The 15320-nt window shown below is 57.4% G+C and overlaps 1 protein-coding gene across 9 annotated transcripts in view; it reads right to left on the bottom strand.

Annotated features, from left to right (window-relative positions):
- The window catches only part of MROH1 (maestro heat like repeat family member 1), a 39377-nt gene extending 24091 nt beyond the window's left edge, over positions 1-15286 (bottom strand). For 6 of the 9 annotated variants that reach the window (XR_004966788.1, XM_036303822.1, XM_036303816.1 and 3 more), the window contains exons 1-12: positions 14738-15212; positions 8530-8689; positions 8280-8425; positions 6983-7114; positions 6104-6266; positions 5783-5881; positions 5186-5337; positions 4609-4749; positions 4266-4358; positions 2027-2105; positions 1726-1839; positions 380-453 (exon numbers count right to left, since the gene is read on the bottom strand). Coding sequence is in view for 8 of the 9 variants with exons in the window: in XM_036303822.1 (XP_036159715.1) it covers positions 380-453; positions 1726-1839; positions 2027-2105; positions 4266-4358; positions 4609-4749; positions 5186-5337; positions 5783-5881; positions 6104-6266; positions 6983-7114; positions 8280-8425; positions 8530-8551 (1215 nt within the window). In the remaining variant the exon portion in view is untranslated. The other 3 variants (XM_036303817.1, XM_036303818.1, XM_036303824.1) reach the window with 3 other exon arrangements.
- Positions 15287-15320: the final 34 nt, after the last annotated feature.

Genomic DNA, 15320 nt, shown 5'->3' with positions numbered 1-15320 from the left:
TCTGATAAAGACCCTGGATGCAGGCCAGGGGCCCCCAGAGTGGCAGCCTCTGTGCAGTCGCATCCCTGCCCACAATTCCACGGGGCTCACATCCCAGCCTTGTGGGCCTGCCCCATGTGCTTCCTTCACAGCTGAGGCTGCTCTGTCTTTTCACTGTAATGAGCCATGACTGAGGATGGCAGCTCTCGTGGGTTCTGGGGTCCTTCTAGAGAATTCTCCAACCTGAGGGTGGTGTTGGGACCAGTGCCTAACTTCATGCCTGGGAACTGTGTCAGGAGCAAGGCGTGGGACGCCCAGACACACAACACCTGCACACACTGATGCTGAGGGCCGGCTGAGGGCCGCACCCAGGCCGCGCTTAGCTGGCCGCGCCCCTTACCTTGCTATTGGGGTCCAGAAGGGGAAGCCTCATAGAGGAGAGGATGAAGGGCTTCTTAACTTCCATTTGAGCAGCTGCAAGAAATGAACAGGTGGCTCAGCCTCCCCATTGAGACCAAGGCCAGCTGGCCTGTTCACCACCAAGAGTCCCAAGGCCCTGTGGCCGGGGTCCAGCCTCAGCATGGCCCTCCACGTGGAGGCGAGGGGAGTGTACAAGCAAAGCCCACCACTTCTCTCCAGGAGACAAATAACATTTTTTCCCATTAAAAAGCTAGAAAGGTTGGCAGTTTAGGGCAACAGGACAGTCAAGGAAGTGTGAGCCAAAAATTTTATAACCAACAAAACTGACCAAGTATAAAGGCCCAACGATTCTCTCTCATCATTGATGTTTCAGTCTCTCTTTCCCTCTCCCTTCTCCTCTGAAATCAATTTAAAAATATGTTTTAAAAATATAGAAGATGGGCAAAGATGACACAAACCATAGAAAGTCCCAAACAAGAATTCTGAAACAATGCAGTGGGAGTTCCTTATTCAGGAGCCAGTGTGCTGCAGGATGGGTCTGTCTGGGCTGCCACTGTCCCTGTCCCTGCCCCTCCCCAAGCTGCCTCACATCCACGGTGCTGTTAGCACCCCGGCCTGACCCTGACCCTCACGGGACGGGGTCAGCACCCTTGCTCCTTAGCAGGCCAAAGAGAAGACCCTGCCGACACAGGGCCACATGAGGTCTCCATCACCTCTGCTCGCCTCTGCAGCCTGTTCACGTTAAAAAGCCCTCCCAGCCCATGGACTGCAGGCCTCACGTGGCCTCTGCACGCAGGCGGTAGCAGGGCAGTTCAAGCAGCACTGAGAACACAACTCGGTGCGAAATAGGCTCCAGCTCCATGCTGGGCAAATCAGCCATCAAAGCAGGAAACCTGGAACCTTCCATCCTACTGTGAGGAAACCATCAGACACAAGCAGACCTAGGGATATTCTACAGGACAGCTGGCCCCACTTCCCCGAAGGCCCATCCAAGAGGCAGCTGACCAGCGTGCGACCATCAGATTCTTCAGTAACAATGAGTGAGGCCAGAAGAAAGGGAAGGAGTGAGCACCACTCCAAGGACCTGGAGGAACCAGCCATGGTCCTCCAGGCAGCTGCTGCAGACGTGGTCTGTCTCCTCGTGTGACTAAAGGCCATCCATTCAGGCCCGGGGTCAGGATGCAGCATCCAGCATCTGCAGCCGGTGTCAGAGGCAAACTTTTCAAAATGTTTGCAATTTTGCAAAATCGGAAGTTGGGAACATTTCTAAAGAATTCAAAGCGAGACGCCCCTCACCAGCTTCTCGGCCCTGCCCTGTGTACTCACCGGCTGAGTTGATGATGTGCCTCAGAACCTGCAGGGTGCCCACGCGGGTCCTCTCATTGCTGGTGTCCAGCTTGGGCAGCAGGAAGGCCAGCAGGCGTTCGGGCGAGCAGCATGCTGCAGGGGAACGCACAGACAGTAAGGATTTGCCCCTGCTCCTTGCTGCCTATACCTCCAAACCTGCCAGCAGGGGGCACACTTGGGACTGAGGCCCTGGCAGCCCCACCCAGGCCCAGGCAGAGGTGGACCCACGCCGAGGCTGCCACCAGGCCCAGGCCCAGCCCCAGACCAGGCAGCCACTCACCCAGCACTGTGAAGCAGCGCAGCACCTCCTTCTGGTTGCTCGTCACCAGGGGACTGGAAGTCTCCACAGGCACACAGATCTGCGGCCAGGGACAGGGGTAATGATGGCACTGGCGCGGGGGGGGGGGGGGGGGGGGGGGGGGGGGGCCGGAAGGGCAGGCCACGTGCTCCTGACAAAGCACCCAGCTCACACACTGCTGAGGGCCCCGGGCGTCTACCCAAATCAGCCATAGCCAGGCGCAGGTCATGGGCTGGCCGCACCTGCGGGGTGGGGTGGGGTGGGGTGGGGTGGGGTGGGGTGGGGTGGGGTGGCGGGACAGGGAGGCTGATGGGATTTCCGAGCATGCAGCTGGGCTGTCTCGAGGGGAAGGAGTTTGCCGGCTTCAGTAGAGCCCAGCTTGTGAGCCAGAGAGGTGATTGTCAGTTCAGGGAAGCCCTGGCCCATAGGCCCTGCCCATTTGTGCTCAGCCAGTTCTCAGAGCTGGAGAAACAGGAGCTGCACTAGAGGTCCCCATTGTAGAGCCCTGACCTGGTCACAAAAGGCACTCCTCCTGCCTGCTCTGCTGTGAAGCTCTCACTCTGGAAGAGGAGAGCCAGGTCCTGAGGACTCTCAATCAGTCCTAAGCAGTCCTGCGGCCAGGAACCACGCCTCTGCCTGCAGCCACGGGAGGGAGCCGTGGGAGCAGAGTCTGCAGCCCAGCAGGGAGGGCAACCACCTAGGACCCCATCAGAGCCTCTGGCAGCTGCTCTGGGGTGTCTGGCCAGTGACTGTGAGATACATAGTTTCTGTTTAAGGTGCTACGTTTTACAGTCACCAGTTACAGTAGTAACTAATGTAAATTGGTGGTCACGTGGAAGAAAGGCAAACCTGGATTCTCACTCGCTTTTCCCTAAAAGAAATTCCGGCAGATTCAACAATACAAGTACAAGGAAACGGGAGAATCTGACAAGCAAGTGTGGGATCAAGGGGCTGAGTATAAGGAAACCTGAGTGTAAAACAGAAGACAGATTAAGGATGATGTGAAAATTATGTTGCAAACAAGTATCATAAACAGCCCCAAAATAAAGGACTTCTTTTTTTCTTTTGTCCTTTCCACAGAGCAGTGATCTGTGGAATGCTGTTGATGTGTCTGGTTAGTTCTAAGGGGGTGCACTGACTCAGTGCCCACGCGAATGGTTTCTGGATAACAGCCATCCACACCAGAACCACTGAGTGCTCACAGGTGACAGGAGCTGCTCTAGGGGTGGACACAGCTGTGAGCAACAGACAGAACACAGCCTCACACAGGGGTCCCTCTGGCGGGAGGGCCAGCGAGCAGTCACTGATAGAGTTGACCCCTGAACTCGCGGCGTCAGAGGCGCTGACCCCCAAGCAATCAAAAATCTACACATAACTTCAACTACCCAAAAACTTACTAATAGCCCATTGCGACCAGAAGCCTTACCAATACCATAAACAGCGATGAACACACACTTTGTAAGTTACCTGACTGGAGGCCAAAAACTTTTAAAGATGTGATTTAAAAAGTATAGAAGAGCTGGGCTGGTGTGGGTCAGTAGTTGAGCATGAACCAGGAGATCACGGTCCGATTCCCAGTCAGGGCACAGGCCCAGGTTGCAGACTCAATCCCCAGTGGGGGGCAAGTAGGGGGCAGCCGATCAATGATTCTCTCTCATCATCATCGATGTTTCTATCTCCCTCTCCCTTACTCTGAAATCAACAAAAAATATTTTTAAAAAATACAATAAAAATAAAAGTAAAAGGTCAGTACCAAGGGGAAACACAAAGCGGGGACCAGGACTAGGGAGCAATGATAAGGACAGTCCATCCTCTCACCGAGCCACACGTCCCATTTGTCTCCCTCCTCCTAGAACTGGGATGAGTGGGGTCTTTATTCCCTTGGCACTGATGGGAATGTGCCTGTCTCCCACGCAGTAGGACGCACGCGGAGGGTGTGGGTAAACAAACTTTATCAGGTTAAAGGAAGTCCGCTCGGATCCCAGCAGCTGAGAGTCCTAAGGGTAACTGAGAGCTGACCTTTCTCGGCATCGACTGAGGTCAGAGACTATTTCCCCTAATCCATGTCCATGTGACACAGGAGCCCCTGCCAAGTTCCCACGACCCCCACACCTCTCCCTGGACCAGGCCCTCCCAGGGCCCCCCAGAGTGCTCCCTGCAACTCACCCCGTGCCAGTGTGCCCTCCACAGGCACACCCCGAGCACCACTCCTGCTGCCTACCTGAGCGTGCAGAGCGGCCAGGAGCGAATCCAACTGGACCTCCAGCGTGCGGCTGCCCACGCTCACTGCCGCCTCGAGGATCTGGCCCAGGCTCTGCTGGGCAGAGGGGCCGTCAGTCCTGCCTGAAGCCCCCAGCCCTGCCCCACCTCTACAAGTCAGAGGGAGGGGAGGGATCAGGAAAGGGGACATGGGGAGAGGCCAGTAGTACAGGTTCCCGGCTTCTGTCCAGTGCAGGAGGGGAGAAATGTGGCTGGTCCCCACTACCACTGAACCTGAGCGGCTCAGGGCACTCCTGCTCCCATCGGAGGGGATGTTCTTTACCAGACCCTAGCTGAGCTCTCACCTTGGACACGTGGGAGGTCTCGGCGTGCTTCTTGTAGAGGGCAAGGACTCCGGGCAGGAGCTTGGGGAGCTGCTCCTCCAGCTTCTCACTGGGCAGCAAGTGGCTCATGGGCCCCAGGGCCTCCACCACAGCGAGCCGGAGCTGACGGGGAAGCAGGACAAACCATGCGGCAACGCTCACAGCCCACCAGGGACAGAGTGGCCAAGAGCTCATTCACCAAGAACCCAGGGCTGATGGGAGGAAACCACATGACAGGGTCCTAATGGGGCTAGGCCACATACTGTCACCAGTCCTCGCCCTCCCGCAAGGCATCATGGGGTGAGGACGGGAGGTGGTGTCCATGGCAACTGGGGCTCAGAAATCAGTGCACTCTGAGGGGACCTGCAGGTGAGACTGCACAGGGCACGTCTCCTCCCTGATGAGATCCGCACCTCCTGACTGAAGGGCACTGGATGGGGACAGGTGTACACAGATAGCTCCATCCCTCCCCGCAGAAGAGCAGAGGAGCCCAGGCAGTGGGAGGGGCCTGGGTGGGCAGGCTTGGGGGGGAGGGGGTGGCCAGCAAGGTGAGGCATACTTTGGCTTCGCGGCTCTGCAGCCAGTGGTGAAAGAGGGTGTCATAGGCACTGCTGATGTCGGAGGCAAAGGTGTCCTTCCTGACTGTGGGGTCTGGGGCTTGGTCCAGGTTGGCCAAGTACTCAAGGGTGCTCTCGCTGAAGCGCTGCAGGGCTGCGGCAACCGGGTGGTGAGTGGCGAGCGGACATGGGCTTCACACCTAGTGTGCGTGCTGCCCCTTCCAAACCGATGACCACCCCAGAGCACCGTCCAGGCTGGGATTCCTGGACTACACTGGGCAAGCACTGTTCCCCCACGTTCATGTCCAAGCCCCTAGGACAGGGCCTTTTTTGGAAATAGGGTCTTGGCAGATATAATGAGTTCAAACGTGGTCACGGTGGGGTGGACCCTCATACAACAGGGCTGTGTCCTCATAAGACGAGAACACAGACACAGGGAGACCAGTCACCCTTCCTCTCACTGTCCCGCCCTCCTCCTGAAGCCTGAAGGACCCATGGCCCCCACAAAGGGGTCCTGAAGACAAAAGGTCAAGGAAAGGTCAGGCAGCACCCAGCACCCACCCTTTAAAGACACAGCTGCCCTGGAGGCCCCGACTTACCACAGCAGAACACCACCCTCATGGAATCGTGCTTGGCCATGCCCAGCATGGGCAGCATGGTGCTCAGAACAGACGTCAGGAAGGGCACCATGCCGAACACTGCAACAGATGGGTGTCACAGCAGCCCTGCACCACCCCTGCCTGTCTCTCCCACACCCTGTGCCCACCACACGCTGTAGGGCCTTGAGCTCTTTCTGCTCAGCCCAGGGCAGGTGGCAAGGCTGCTGAGACAGGAGGAACCGAGGTGCCAACAGGGCTCAGAGGAACTCACGGGTCGCTCGAGAACGTGGGTGAAGGGGTGGAGGCCAAGTCGACACCTACCATTGAAGACTGAGAGGTTGGCTAACGTCTGCACCACGAAGCAGTGAGGCAGGACCCCGGGCTGGAACTTGCCCAGCATCTCCTCCATCACCATGCCAACAAAGCGCTTGCCCACCGCCACGAGGACGCTGCTGGCAGCCTGCTGCCAGTCAGAAACCAGGTCCTGCAACGCCAGAGAAAATGTGTCCTGTCATCCCAGCCAGGAAAAGGGTGCGGGCCCTCACCCTGCAGTTGCCCGAGAGGCAAAATGTACAGCCTGTCCTCAGTCGCGCTGTCTTCAGGCTCCACAGTGAGCGCTTGCCCACTCCAGGCGCCACTGCAGAAGGAGCACAGCTCTGGGAGAAGGGACCCATGCTGAGCCTGGCTCCGTCCCCCAAACATCGAGATGCGGGCACTGGGCCTCTCCATTCACCCGAGAGCTTAGGAATTTTCTTCTGCTTCGGTTTCCACCTCTAAAATGACAGGGTGCCCTGACCGGTTTGGCTCAGTGGATAGAGCGTCGGCCTGCGGACTCAAGGGTCCTGGGTTTGATTCCAGTCAAGGGCATGTACCTTGGTTGCGGGCACATCGCCAGTAGGGCATGTGCAGGAGGCAGCTGATCGATGTTCCTCTCTCATCGATGTTTCTAACTTTCTATCCCTCTCCCTTCCTCTCTGTAAAAAATCAATAAAATAAATTTTAAAAAATAAAATAAAATGACAGGGTGGCCCTCCCCACCCAGGAGGGCGGTCAGTGTGCAGAACCGAGGGGCCAACCCCGAGGCAGCCAGACCCAAACCCACATGCTAGCATGCTGGGCAAGAAAGAAGCCCCTGAGCCACGGCCACATCCGGCAGGGGCAGCGCCTGGCCTCTGAGGGGGCTTGGCCAGCAGCACATACCTTCACCTTGGTCATCTCGCTGGAGGCCAGGAGGATGATGGCCCTGGTCACGTCCTTGCCCAGCTCACTGATGTGATTGCTCACGATCGTCTCCATGGCCCTCAGGACCATCGTCCGGTAAGGATGAGCCAGCTGTGGAGAGAAGCCATGGAAGGGCCCGGAAGGTGAGCTGAAGGCCCAGGCATCCCGCCAGGGCCTCCAGCGCTCTCCACGGGGGTTGCTCAAAACATCACCCCTCTCTGGCCCAACACGGAGCATTCTTCCTGGCCCTCAGGACCTACTTAATGCCTTGCACATAACAGAGGCACTTGGTCTTCAGAAGGGCCCAGGCGACCTGTGCAGCCCAGCGAAGAGCCGATGGTGAGCAGCGGATCCTGCCATCCCATGTGGCGCTCTGAGCAGTGTGGTGAAACTCCGCCCTGCCCAGGTGCGAGTCCTCCCTCTGTCCGTGCCCCCAGGATCTATTCACTCCCCGCCGAGTGGGCACTGAGTACCCATTGGTTATCAGGTCGAATGCTATGGTGTTGCAGTGCTTGGGTTCAAGTCACCCTTATTATACTTAGTTAGGAATGGCCACAGAGCGCAAAACTAGTGATGCTGATGCCAGGTATGCCAAAGAGAGGCCGTGTTCCCACTAAGCGCAAGGCGTGTAGGTACAGGAAAAACAGTGTGTACAGAGCTCAATACCATCTCAGAGTCAGGCGTCCACTGAGGGTCTTGGAACGTCTCCACTGTGGATAAGGGGAACCACCGTACAGCCAACAGGCAGCCCCAGAGCCTGTCCTGCCTCTGATAAGTCAGCCAAGTCTGTAGAAGGCCCTGCCCTCCTCCGCAGCCCACTCTGGAGGGTGTGCCCACCTCCCACCCCTGCCCACGTGCTCCTGTCATTGTAGCTGATGAATGGCTTTCTCTCCCTTGGTTGGGACAGCACAGACCCTGGCAGGGAGAGCCATCCAGTCTCCAGCCAGTGAGTGAAAGGGGATGGCCACACTAGGCCTTGGCTCGCCAGCGACAGGAGCTGCAGCTGAACACCCAGTCTCGGGACGGTACCAACCCTCAGACCCCCCCTCTGCCCCCCTAGTGCCTAGCCTGGAGAGAGCTTGGACTTCAGCTTCCTGCCCAGTGACTTATGTGCCCAGCCCCTCCCTTCAGACCTCAAGGCCCCGCCCCCATAGTGCAGGCCCCACCCCCAGAGCAAGCTGACCCTACACGCCCCGCCCACAGCCCAATCTCAATACACTGTCCACACACCACAGGCCCCGCCCCAAGAACGGCAAGGCGTGCCCTGGTCCCACACCTTTTCGTGCTGCCGCAGGTGCTCCTCGCAGGCGCTGAGCGTCTCCTCTGGCTGCGACTCCCCAAGGGCACACAGGGCGCTGCATACCTGCTCCTGCACCAGGGGGTCCTTGTCGGTGACGGAGTCCAGCAGGATGGTGGACAGCTCTGCAGCGACAAAGCCCACGTGCGTGCTCAGGCCGGTGGGAGGACTCAGACCTGGTGCTGGAGCGGGTGGGGCGCCTCCAGGGCCCGCCCACCACTGCACTCACTCTTCACGTAGGGCTCGCTCATCGCGGGGGTCTCGGAGGTCTCGGCTTCCTCTCGCCCGGTGCGAACATGGACAGCGCCTTCTCAAACCTGGCGTAACCAGGGCACAAAACTGAATTCACAGCCTCCTGGATCGCATCGCATCGCGGGCAGTCACTATGTCTGCGAAAAGAGCACAACTTAAATGCGGGGTTCTGGGGGGCGGTCTCTGCTGCGCTTGGGCTGCTCGCGGGGAGGAAGACCGCCCTCCCCTCCGCAGGTCCCGCTGGTCCCAGCTCTCCTGTCCCGCACCCGAGGTCCTGCAGCAGCTGTCGGCCCCCAAGGCCCATCCCTGGGCAGGCGAGGTCACTGCCTTCTCCCACAGCACCTGCCTTCACTCTGAAGGTCAGGACGTACTAAGGCCTGGGGTCCTGGGGGTTGTGTGTGGCAGGGAAACCTGAGGGCCAAGAACAGGGCCCTGAGCCGCTGAGCCAGGGTCCCCCAGGCGGAGATTAAACGAGCCCCTGGGGGCTGAGAGGGCTGGACAAGCAGCACCTGAAACCACAGCCCGCGGAGTTGAGAGGGGCAACTTTCAAACATCAGGTGCCTCCAAGCACCAAACCACCACCTCCATTAACCATGCAGGGCCTCCGACCGCCACCGCCTCGCCACCCTCAGGCCTCCGTCATACTCTCCCAGGAGCTGTCAGGTCAGCGGGCCCAGGCCCTTGGTGCAGCAGCCACCTGCTTCCGAACACACATGTCCTCCGCTCGCTGGTGAGCCCACTGCCCTTTGTTCCCTTCACCAGGACTGCGGTGCCGCCACTGTGTGCCTGTGCACAGGCGGGAAGAGGCAGCGTGAGGCGGGGTGGGGGGGGTGGGGGGTGGGGGTGGGGGGTGGGGGGGGAATCAAATATGGGAGAATCCAGTTCAAGGTGGCAGATGGATCCTACACATTCACCCGTCACCACGACTCAGGGTAGTGACAGGAGAGGGGTGTGTTTTAAGAGAGTAAACTCACAAGAGCACTAGAAAACAAGAAAGATGAAATTGGCAGACCAGAAACTTCCAGGGATCCCAGGCGGACAGGAAGAAAATGGAGAAGACTGGTTTGAAGAGGATGGATCCACAGGGCATTTCTGCTTTCTTTCTGGAAAGCAGTTGAACATCACAAGGAAAACAAGAAATAAAAATATGTATTCCGTTTGGGCAGAGCAAGGAAAAGGCAAAACCTCAAACCCCACAGGCTGAGGGCGGAAAAGCACCGTGGCTGTCAGGTGGTCGTGAGGCTCCTGAAAGGGCCCACAGAACCCACTTCAAAAGGCGGCACCCCTCAGAGGGAACCCAATCCTGCGTTCCCAGACCTGGTCTAGTCCAGGAGGTGGGCAGCCCGTGCCTGGGCAGAGGCTTTGCCCCGTGAAAAGCCACAGCTGCCTGTCTCCAGTGCTTTCGACAAAACAAGGGCTAAACCAGCTCCAACTCACCCAGCTGGGAAGGCCTCTGATAGGAGTGCGAAGGGCCATGCTCAGCCAACCCAAACAGGAGCAAACGAAAATAAGTCAGCATAAGAGACGTCAGCTCCCAGCCCCATGGGAGTAATGGACCCAGTTCCTCCCAGCCAAACAACTGGAAAACTGGACAAAACAAATGGTGGTGGACATCAGGAGTGAAGGGCAAGGGACCGGAGGTCACCCCAGCTCACTGCCGGGAGGGCCCTCTCAGGCCGAGCTGCCATACCCCTGGGGCTGAGGAGGTGGCCTGGGGCAGTCTCCAGAGGCCTAGGCCTGCTGGACTTTGCAGCTTTAGGACCAGAGAGAATTCCAGAGACCTGCACAGGGTCCCTGGTCACTCGGTTGTTATATTGGGCAGTGCGGGGCAGCAGAATCACGTTCCCAAGATGCCCAGTCCGTCCTCTCCAGAACCTGTGACTATGGTAGGTTTGGAGGCAAAAGGGATCTAGCAGATGGAATTAAGGGTACAGACTGGGGTGGGGTTCCCCTGGACTATGTGGGTGAGTCCTTAAAAGCAGACAGCCTATTTCAGCGGGGGAAGGAGAGGCCAGAGGAGGAGGCAGTCAAAGCCCTGCCAGAACTCAACCTTCCACGCCTGGCTTTGGGGATGGAGGGAGGAGGCTCCAAGCCAAGGCACGTGGGTGGCTCCAGGAGCTGGAAACATCCCTCAGCTTATAGCCAGCAAGCAAACAGGGACTTCGGTCCTACACACACAAAGAACAAAATTCTACCAACAACCCAAAACAGTAGGAAAAGGATCCTCCCCGGAGCCCCCAGGAAGGAACTTAGTCCGGTGAGATCCCTGGCAGGCTACTGACCTCAAGGGCTTTAAGATAGTGTCTACCCAGCCAGTATGGCTCAGTGGTTGGGCATCAACCTATGAATAGGAGCTCACGGTTGGATTCCCAGTCAGGACACATGCCCAGGTTGCAGACTGGATCCCCAGTGTGGGGGATACATGAGGCAGCAATCAATGATTCTCTCTCCCTCTCCCTTTCCCTCTGAAATCAATTTAAAAATTTTGTAAAAAAAGAAAAGATAATAAGTGTCTGCTGTTTAGGCAGTGATGTTTGTGGTTACTTGTTACAGCGGCCTTAGAAAACGAATACACCACCATGTTTGAGAAGAAAATCCCAGGCCAGGAGAGCCACCCAAACAGGTGCGCAGAAAAAATCCCGTGAGCTCCTGGCAGCCAGAGGGGGCACCAGAACTCCCAGGGCAGCAGGAAGAGCACACACAAGAAATGTGCCTCTCCCTGGCCAGTGTGCTCAGTTGGTTTGGCATCATCCTGTGCACCGAAAGGTTGCTGGTTTGATTCCGGGTCAGGGCACATGCTGGGTTGTGGGCTCGATCTCCAGTAGGGGGCGTGCAGGAGGCAGCTAATGGATGTTTCTCACATTGATGTTTCTCTTTTTCTCTCTCCCTTCCTCTCTCTCTAAAAATCAATAAACTATTCTTTTAAAAATTAAATTATAATAAAATAAAAAGGATTTGCCTGGGGTGTTTCGTCTTGAAGGGTGTCTGCTGGTTTCTGTTCTAAAAGGGCTGCACTTAATACCAGTCTCTCAGGTACCACTCATGATCTCTGCCACTCAAACTGATAATCACTGGGCCTGGTTGCGAAGAATAATGCAGAAAGGATATTCAAGTAGAACCTGAAGACGTTTCGTGATTATTTCTGGTATTACATGTTTCATCGTTCATAAGCTGATGGCCATTTATGAAAGATACTGGGAGTCAGAGGAAATCACCATGATTCAACCCGAATTATTGGGGTGTTTTATTAACATGGATCAAATTGTTGCCTCAGTAAGGAAGGAACTGAAACTCAGGATGGCCTTAAACCTGGACACCCTTGGGCCTTTTTAAAGTCTCTTGAGCATTTTTTAAATAGAAATAAATTCTAGCTTTACAAAAAAAAAAGATTTGCCTCAGTAAAGAATAAAATGAGTCCCACACTAAACACCATAGTCTCAGCTAACAAAGCTAAAAGCAGGCCTAGAAGGGTCAAACCACTCCCATGTAACTTAGCCACATCCCAGCACCAAGCTCAGGAATAACAGGAACACAAAACTATCCAACAGGGTAAAATAGCAATGTCTGACATTCAATAAAAATTACCAGGCATTCAAAGAAGCAAATATACATACAACCCATAACGAGGGTGAACCAATCGATGCAAACTGACTGGAAATGATGCAGAGGAAAAGTTAATAGACAAGAACATGTAGACAGTTATTATAACTGTATCTCACATATTCAAGAAACCATGGGCAACCTGGCCAGGCAGCGCCTCAGTTGCCTAGAGCATCCTCCCGATAGTCCAAGATTGAGGGTTCAATCCCTGGTCAGGGCACAGACGAGAATCAACCGATGAACCCATAAATAAGTGGAACAACAAATCGCTCCCTCTCTCTCCCTGCCTCTCTCTCTCAAAAAGAAATCAATAAAATAAAAATTTTTTAAAAGAGTTTAAAAAAAGAAGAAGCCATAGTCAAAACTTGAATATGTTAACATGAAGTTAAAGTGGAAGGATGGAATAGAAAAATGAAGCGGATACTAGTTATAAGAAAACTGGAGTGTCTACATTAATATCAGGCAAAGTAGATTTCAGAGACATACAATCCTAAACACTTACGCATCTAATCATAGAGCTTCAAGATACACAAAGCCAAAACTAATAAAAATGCAAGGAGAAATACACAAATCCAAATTATAGTAGAGATTCCAACACTCCTCTCTTGATAAGGAAGAGATAATGCCAACTCGACACAAATTCTTCCAGGAAAATGAAAAGTAAGGGAATACTTCCCAACTGACAGAGGCCAGCATTAGATTGATAATAAAACCAGACAAAAACAATAAAGAAAACATAATAAAACTATAGACCAATATCCTTCATAGATACAAATGCAAAAATTCTGAACAATATTTTATCAAATCATATCCAATATGTAAAAAAGGATATGCCATGACTAAATGGGATTTATCCTATGAATACAAGGTTAGCTCAGTATTTTTATGTGCAGCCAATGTAATTCACAGTAACAGACCAAAAGAGAAAAACTAAATACGGACAGTCCCTGACTTCCGATGCTTCAACTTACAATCGTTCCATTTCCCGAGGGTCAAAAGCAGTCGTGTTCCGTGGAGTGGACACTGTCCGGAGCCGTAACTCTGATGTGCTTTCTCGGGCTAGTGGTACGCAGCTCCGGGCAGCCACGGGCACAGGGTAAACAACCAACACTCTACCGTGCTGCCTTCAATGCGTCTTTAAATACAGGTTTTTACTGATTTTGGAGAGAGGCCCGGTGGTCTGTAGGATGGCACTGGACACTCCGGGGATGACAGCACCACCGCCCTGCCCTCCACGACAGACCTATGAGCACGCTGATGGCCAGCGAGGCCCACACGCCAAGGGGAAGGGGGTGCACAAACAGGCAGGGGCTGGAAGGCCCCCGCGTCCTGCAAGGAGGCGCTGACGCTGACGGCACCGTCACCTGCCATTTGCATGGCTGAGCGGGTCTGGGACACACGGTCAGTTAGCAGCTAGTTAGTGGTGGGGCAGGACTCAACCAGGACTGGCTGCCCCCCCTCTCCACCCCAGGGCCAGGTCATGGGGGCAGGCCTTCCCTCCCTGCATCAGACACAGGAGTAAAGAACCAGCTTCCTGGCGCTCAGGCATCCAAAGGCCTTCAGCCGACGCCCTAGGCACCTCCGCACATTCCCACAGCCCCGGGTGCGGGTGCGCCCAGGTGAGTCTGTCTGGAGGGGTGGTGCGCTGGGAGCCTGGGAAGTCAGGACCCAGTTCTGGGTCAAGAGGATGCTCCCCCCCCCCCCCCCCAGCAGGCCCTCCTGACGGAGCCCGAGCAGTCAACTCCCAGAATCGCCAAGAACCTGGGCTGTCACAGCCCCCGCCCCCCCACAACACAAGCCACCAGGCAGCCCCCACAGCCAGGCCTGCAGCTCCGTGAAGAAGCTCATTTCTCACGCGTCCAGAAGCCACAATTCCCTGAGCACAGAAGCCACAGGGCACCCCCGGAGCCCTGACCTGGAGAGGGACCCCACCTGGAGGAGGTCCCCACCTGGAGGGGGTCCCGCGAAGCTGGTGCAGGGGCCGCTGCGCACCCCCAGGCAGCAGCCCCACCGCTCACCTGGGCCTGGGGAGGGTCTCCTGCTCCAGGCGCCTGGGCCCCCCTCGGACACTGACACCGCAGGCGCCGGCACACAGGACCCCCGTCCCGAGCGGGGCCATCAGAGACGGGCTGGGCCCCAGCCGTCCACAAGCGGACACGCGCCTCCCGCACACGCACCGGCGGCCCGGGCACACGCATGGGCTCCGCATCTCACACATGAGCACCCCACGGGGACCCCCGAGGACACGCCGGGCGGCTCCGCTCGGGTCACTCCGCTGACCCCCGGGAGGAGAGCGCCTGCCTGCTCCCTGGAGGCCGGGGCCGGAGCCGAGCGGGGACAGCACGGCGGGCGGGACTGCGGGTGCCCGGCCTCCCTCCTGCGGCCGCCTCCTCCCCCGGCGCCGACCGGCACCCCTGAGCCCTCTGCCCCCCCCCCCGGCCCCCGCCGGCGAAGGGGAACCTCGGCGAGGCCGCAGCCCCAGAGCCCCAGTCCGGGCGGGGGCTCCGCCGGCGCCCACCGGGGCTGAGTCCGGGATCCCGCCCCGCGCGGCCGCGCTGACCCGCAGCCTCGTGATCGGCCCGCACCTGCCTCCCGGCCTCGCTCCCCTTCGCGTCGCAGGGAGAAGGGAGAGGACACCGGGCCGCGAGCTCGGGGCTCAGCTTCACACTCAGGTCCCCGAAGTCCCCTCGGGCAGCAGGACGTGGAGCCCAGGCCCCGGGCGGGTGACGAGCGATCGGACCGGGGCCCGCGTGCCTCCCGGCAGGGGACGTGCACCCGCACCGGCGTGAGGAAGCAGGCGGCGGGCAGCGCCCGAGACTCTCTTCCGGGTGGTGACGGGGCCACCAGGCCCCGCGGGACCTGGCGCACCTGAGCCCGGAGGGGGCGGGCTCGGTCCCGCAAACCCGGGACCTCCCCGCGCTCCCCGGTGACCTTGGGGAAGCGCCCCCCTGACCCGGCCTCCAGCGCGACCCGGACGAGGCGGCACCCCCCACTCCCGGGCGCGGGCTTCCCCGAGGGGCGCCTCCCGAGCGGGGGCTGAGGGCCCCGGTCCCCGCCCGCCGTTTACCTCAGGAGGAGCGGCCGCAGCGGCCCGGGTGCAGCCCTCCCGCCTTGACGCGCGAGAGTGGGCGGGGCTTCGTGTTGATCCCGCCTCGCGGCCACTATCCG

This window comes from Myotis myotis, unplaced genomic scaffold (genome assembly GCF_014108235.1).
Source record: "Myotis myotis isolate mMyoMyo1 unplaced genomic scaffold, mMyoMyo1.p scaffold_m19_p_38, whole genome shotgun sequence".
Classification (NCBI taxonomy): domain Eukaryota; kingdom Metazoa; phylum Chordata; class Mammalia; order Chiroptera; family Vespertilionidae; genus Myotis; species Myotis myotis.
This window is presented reverse-complemented; position numbering and strand designations above follow the sequence as displayed.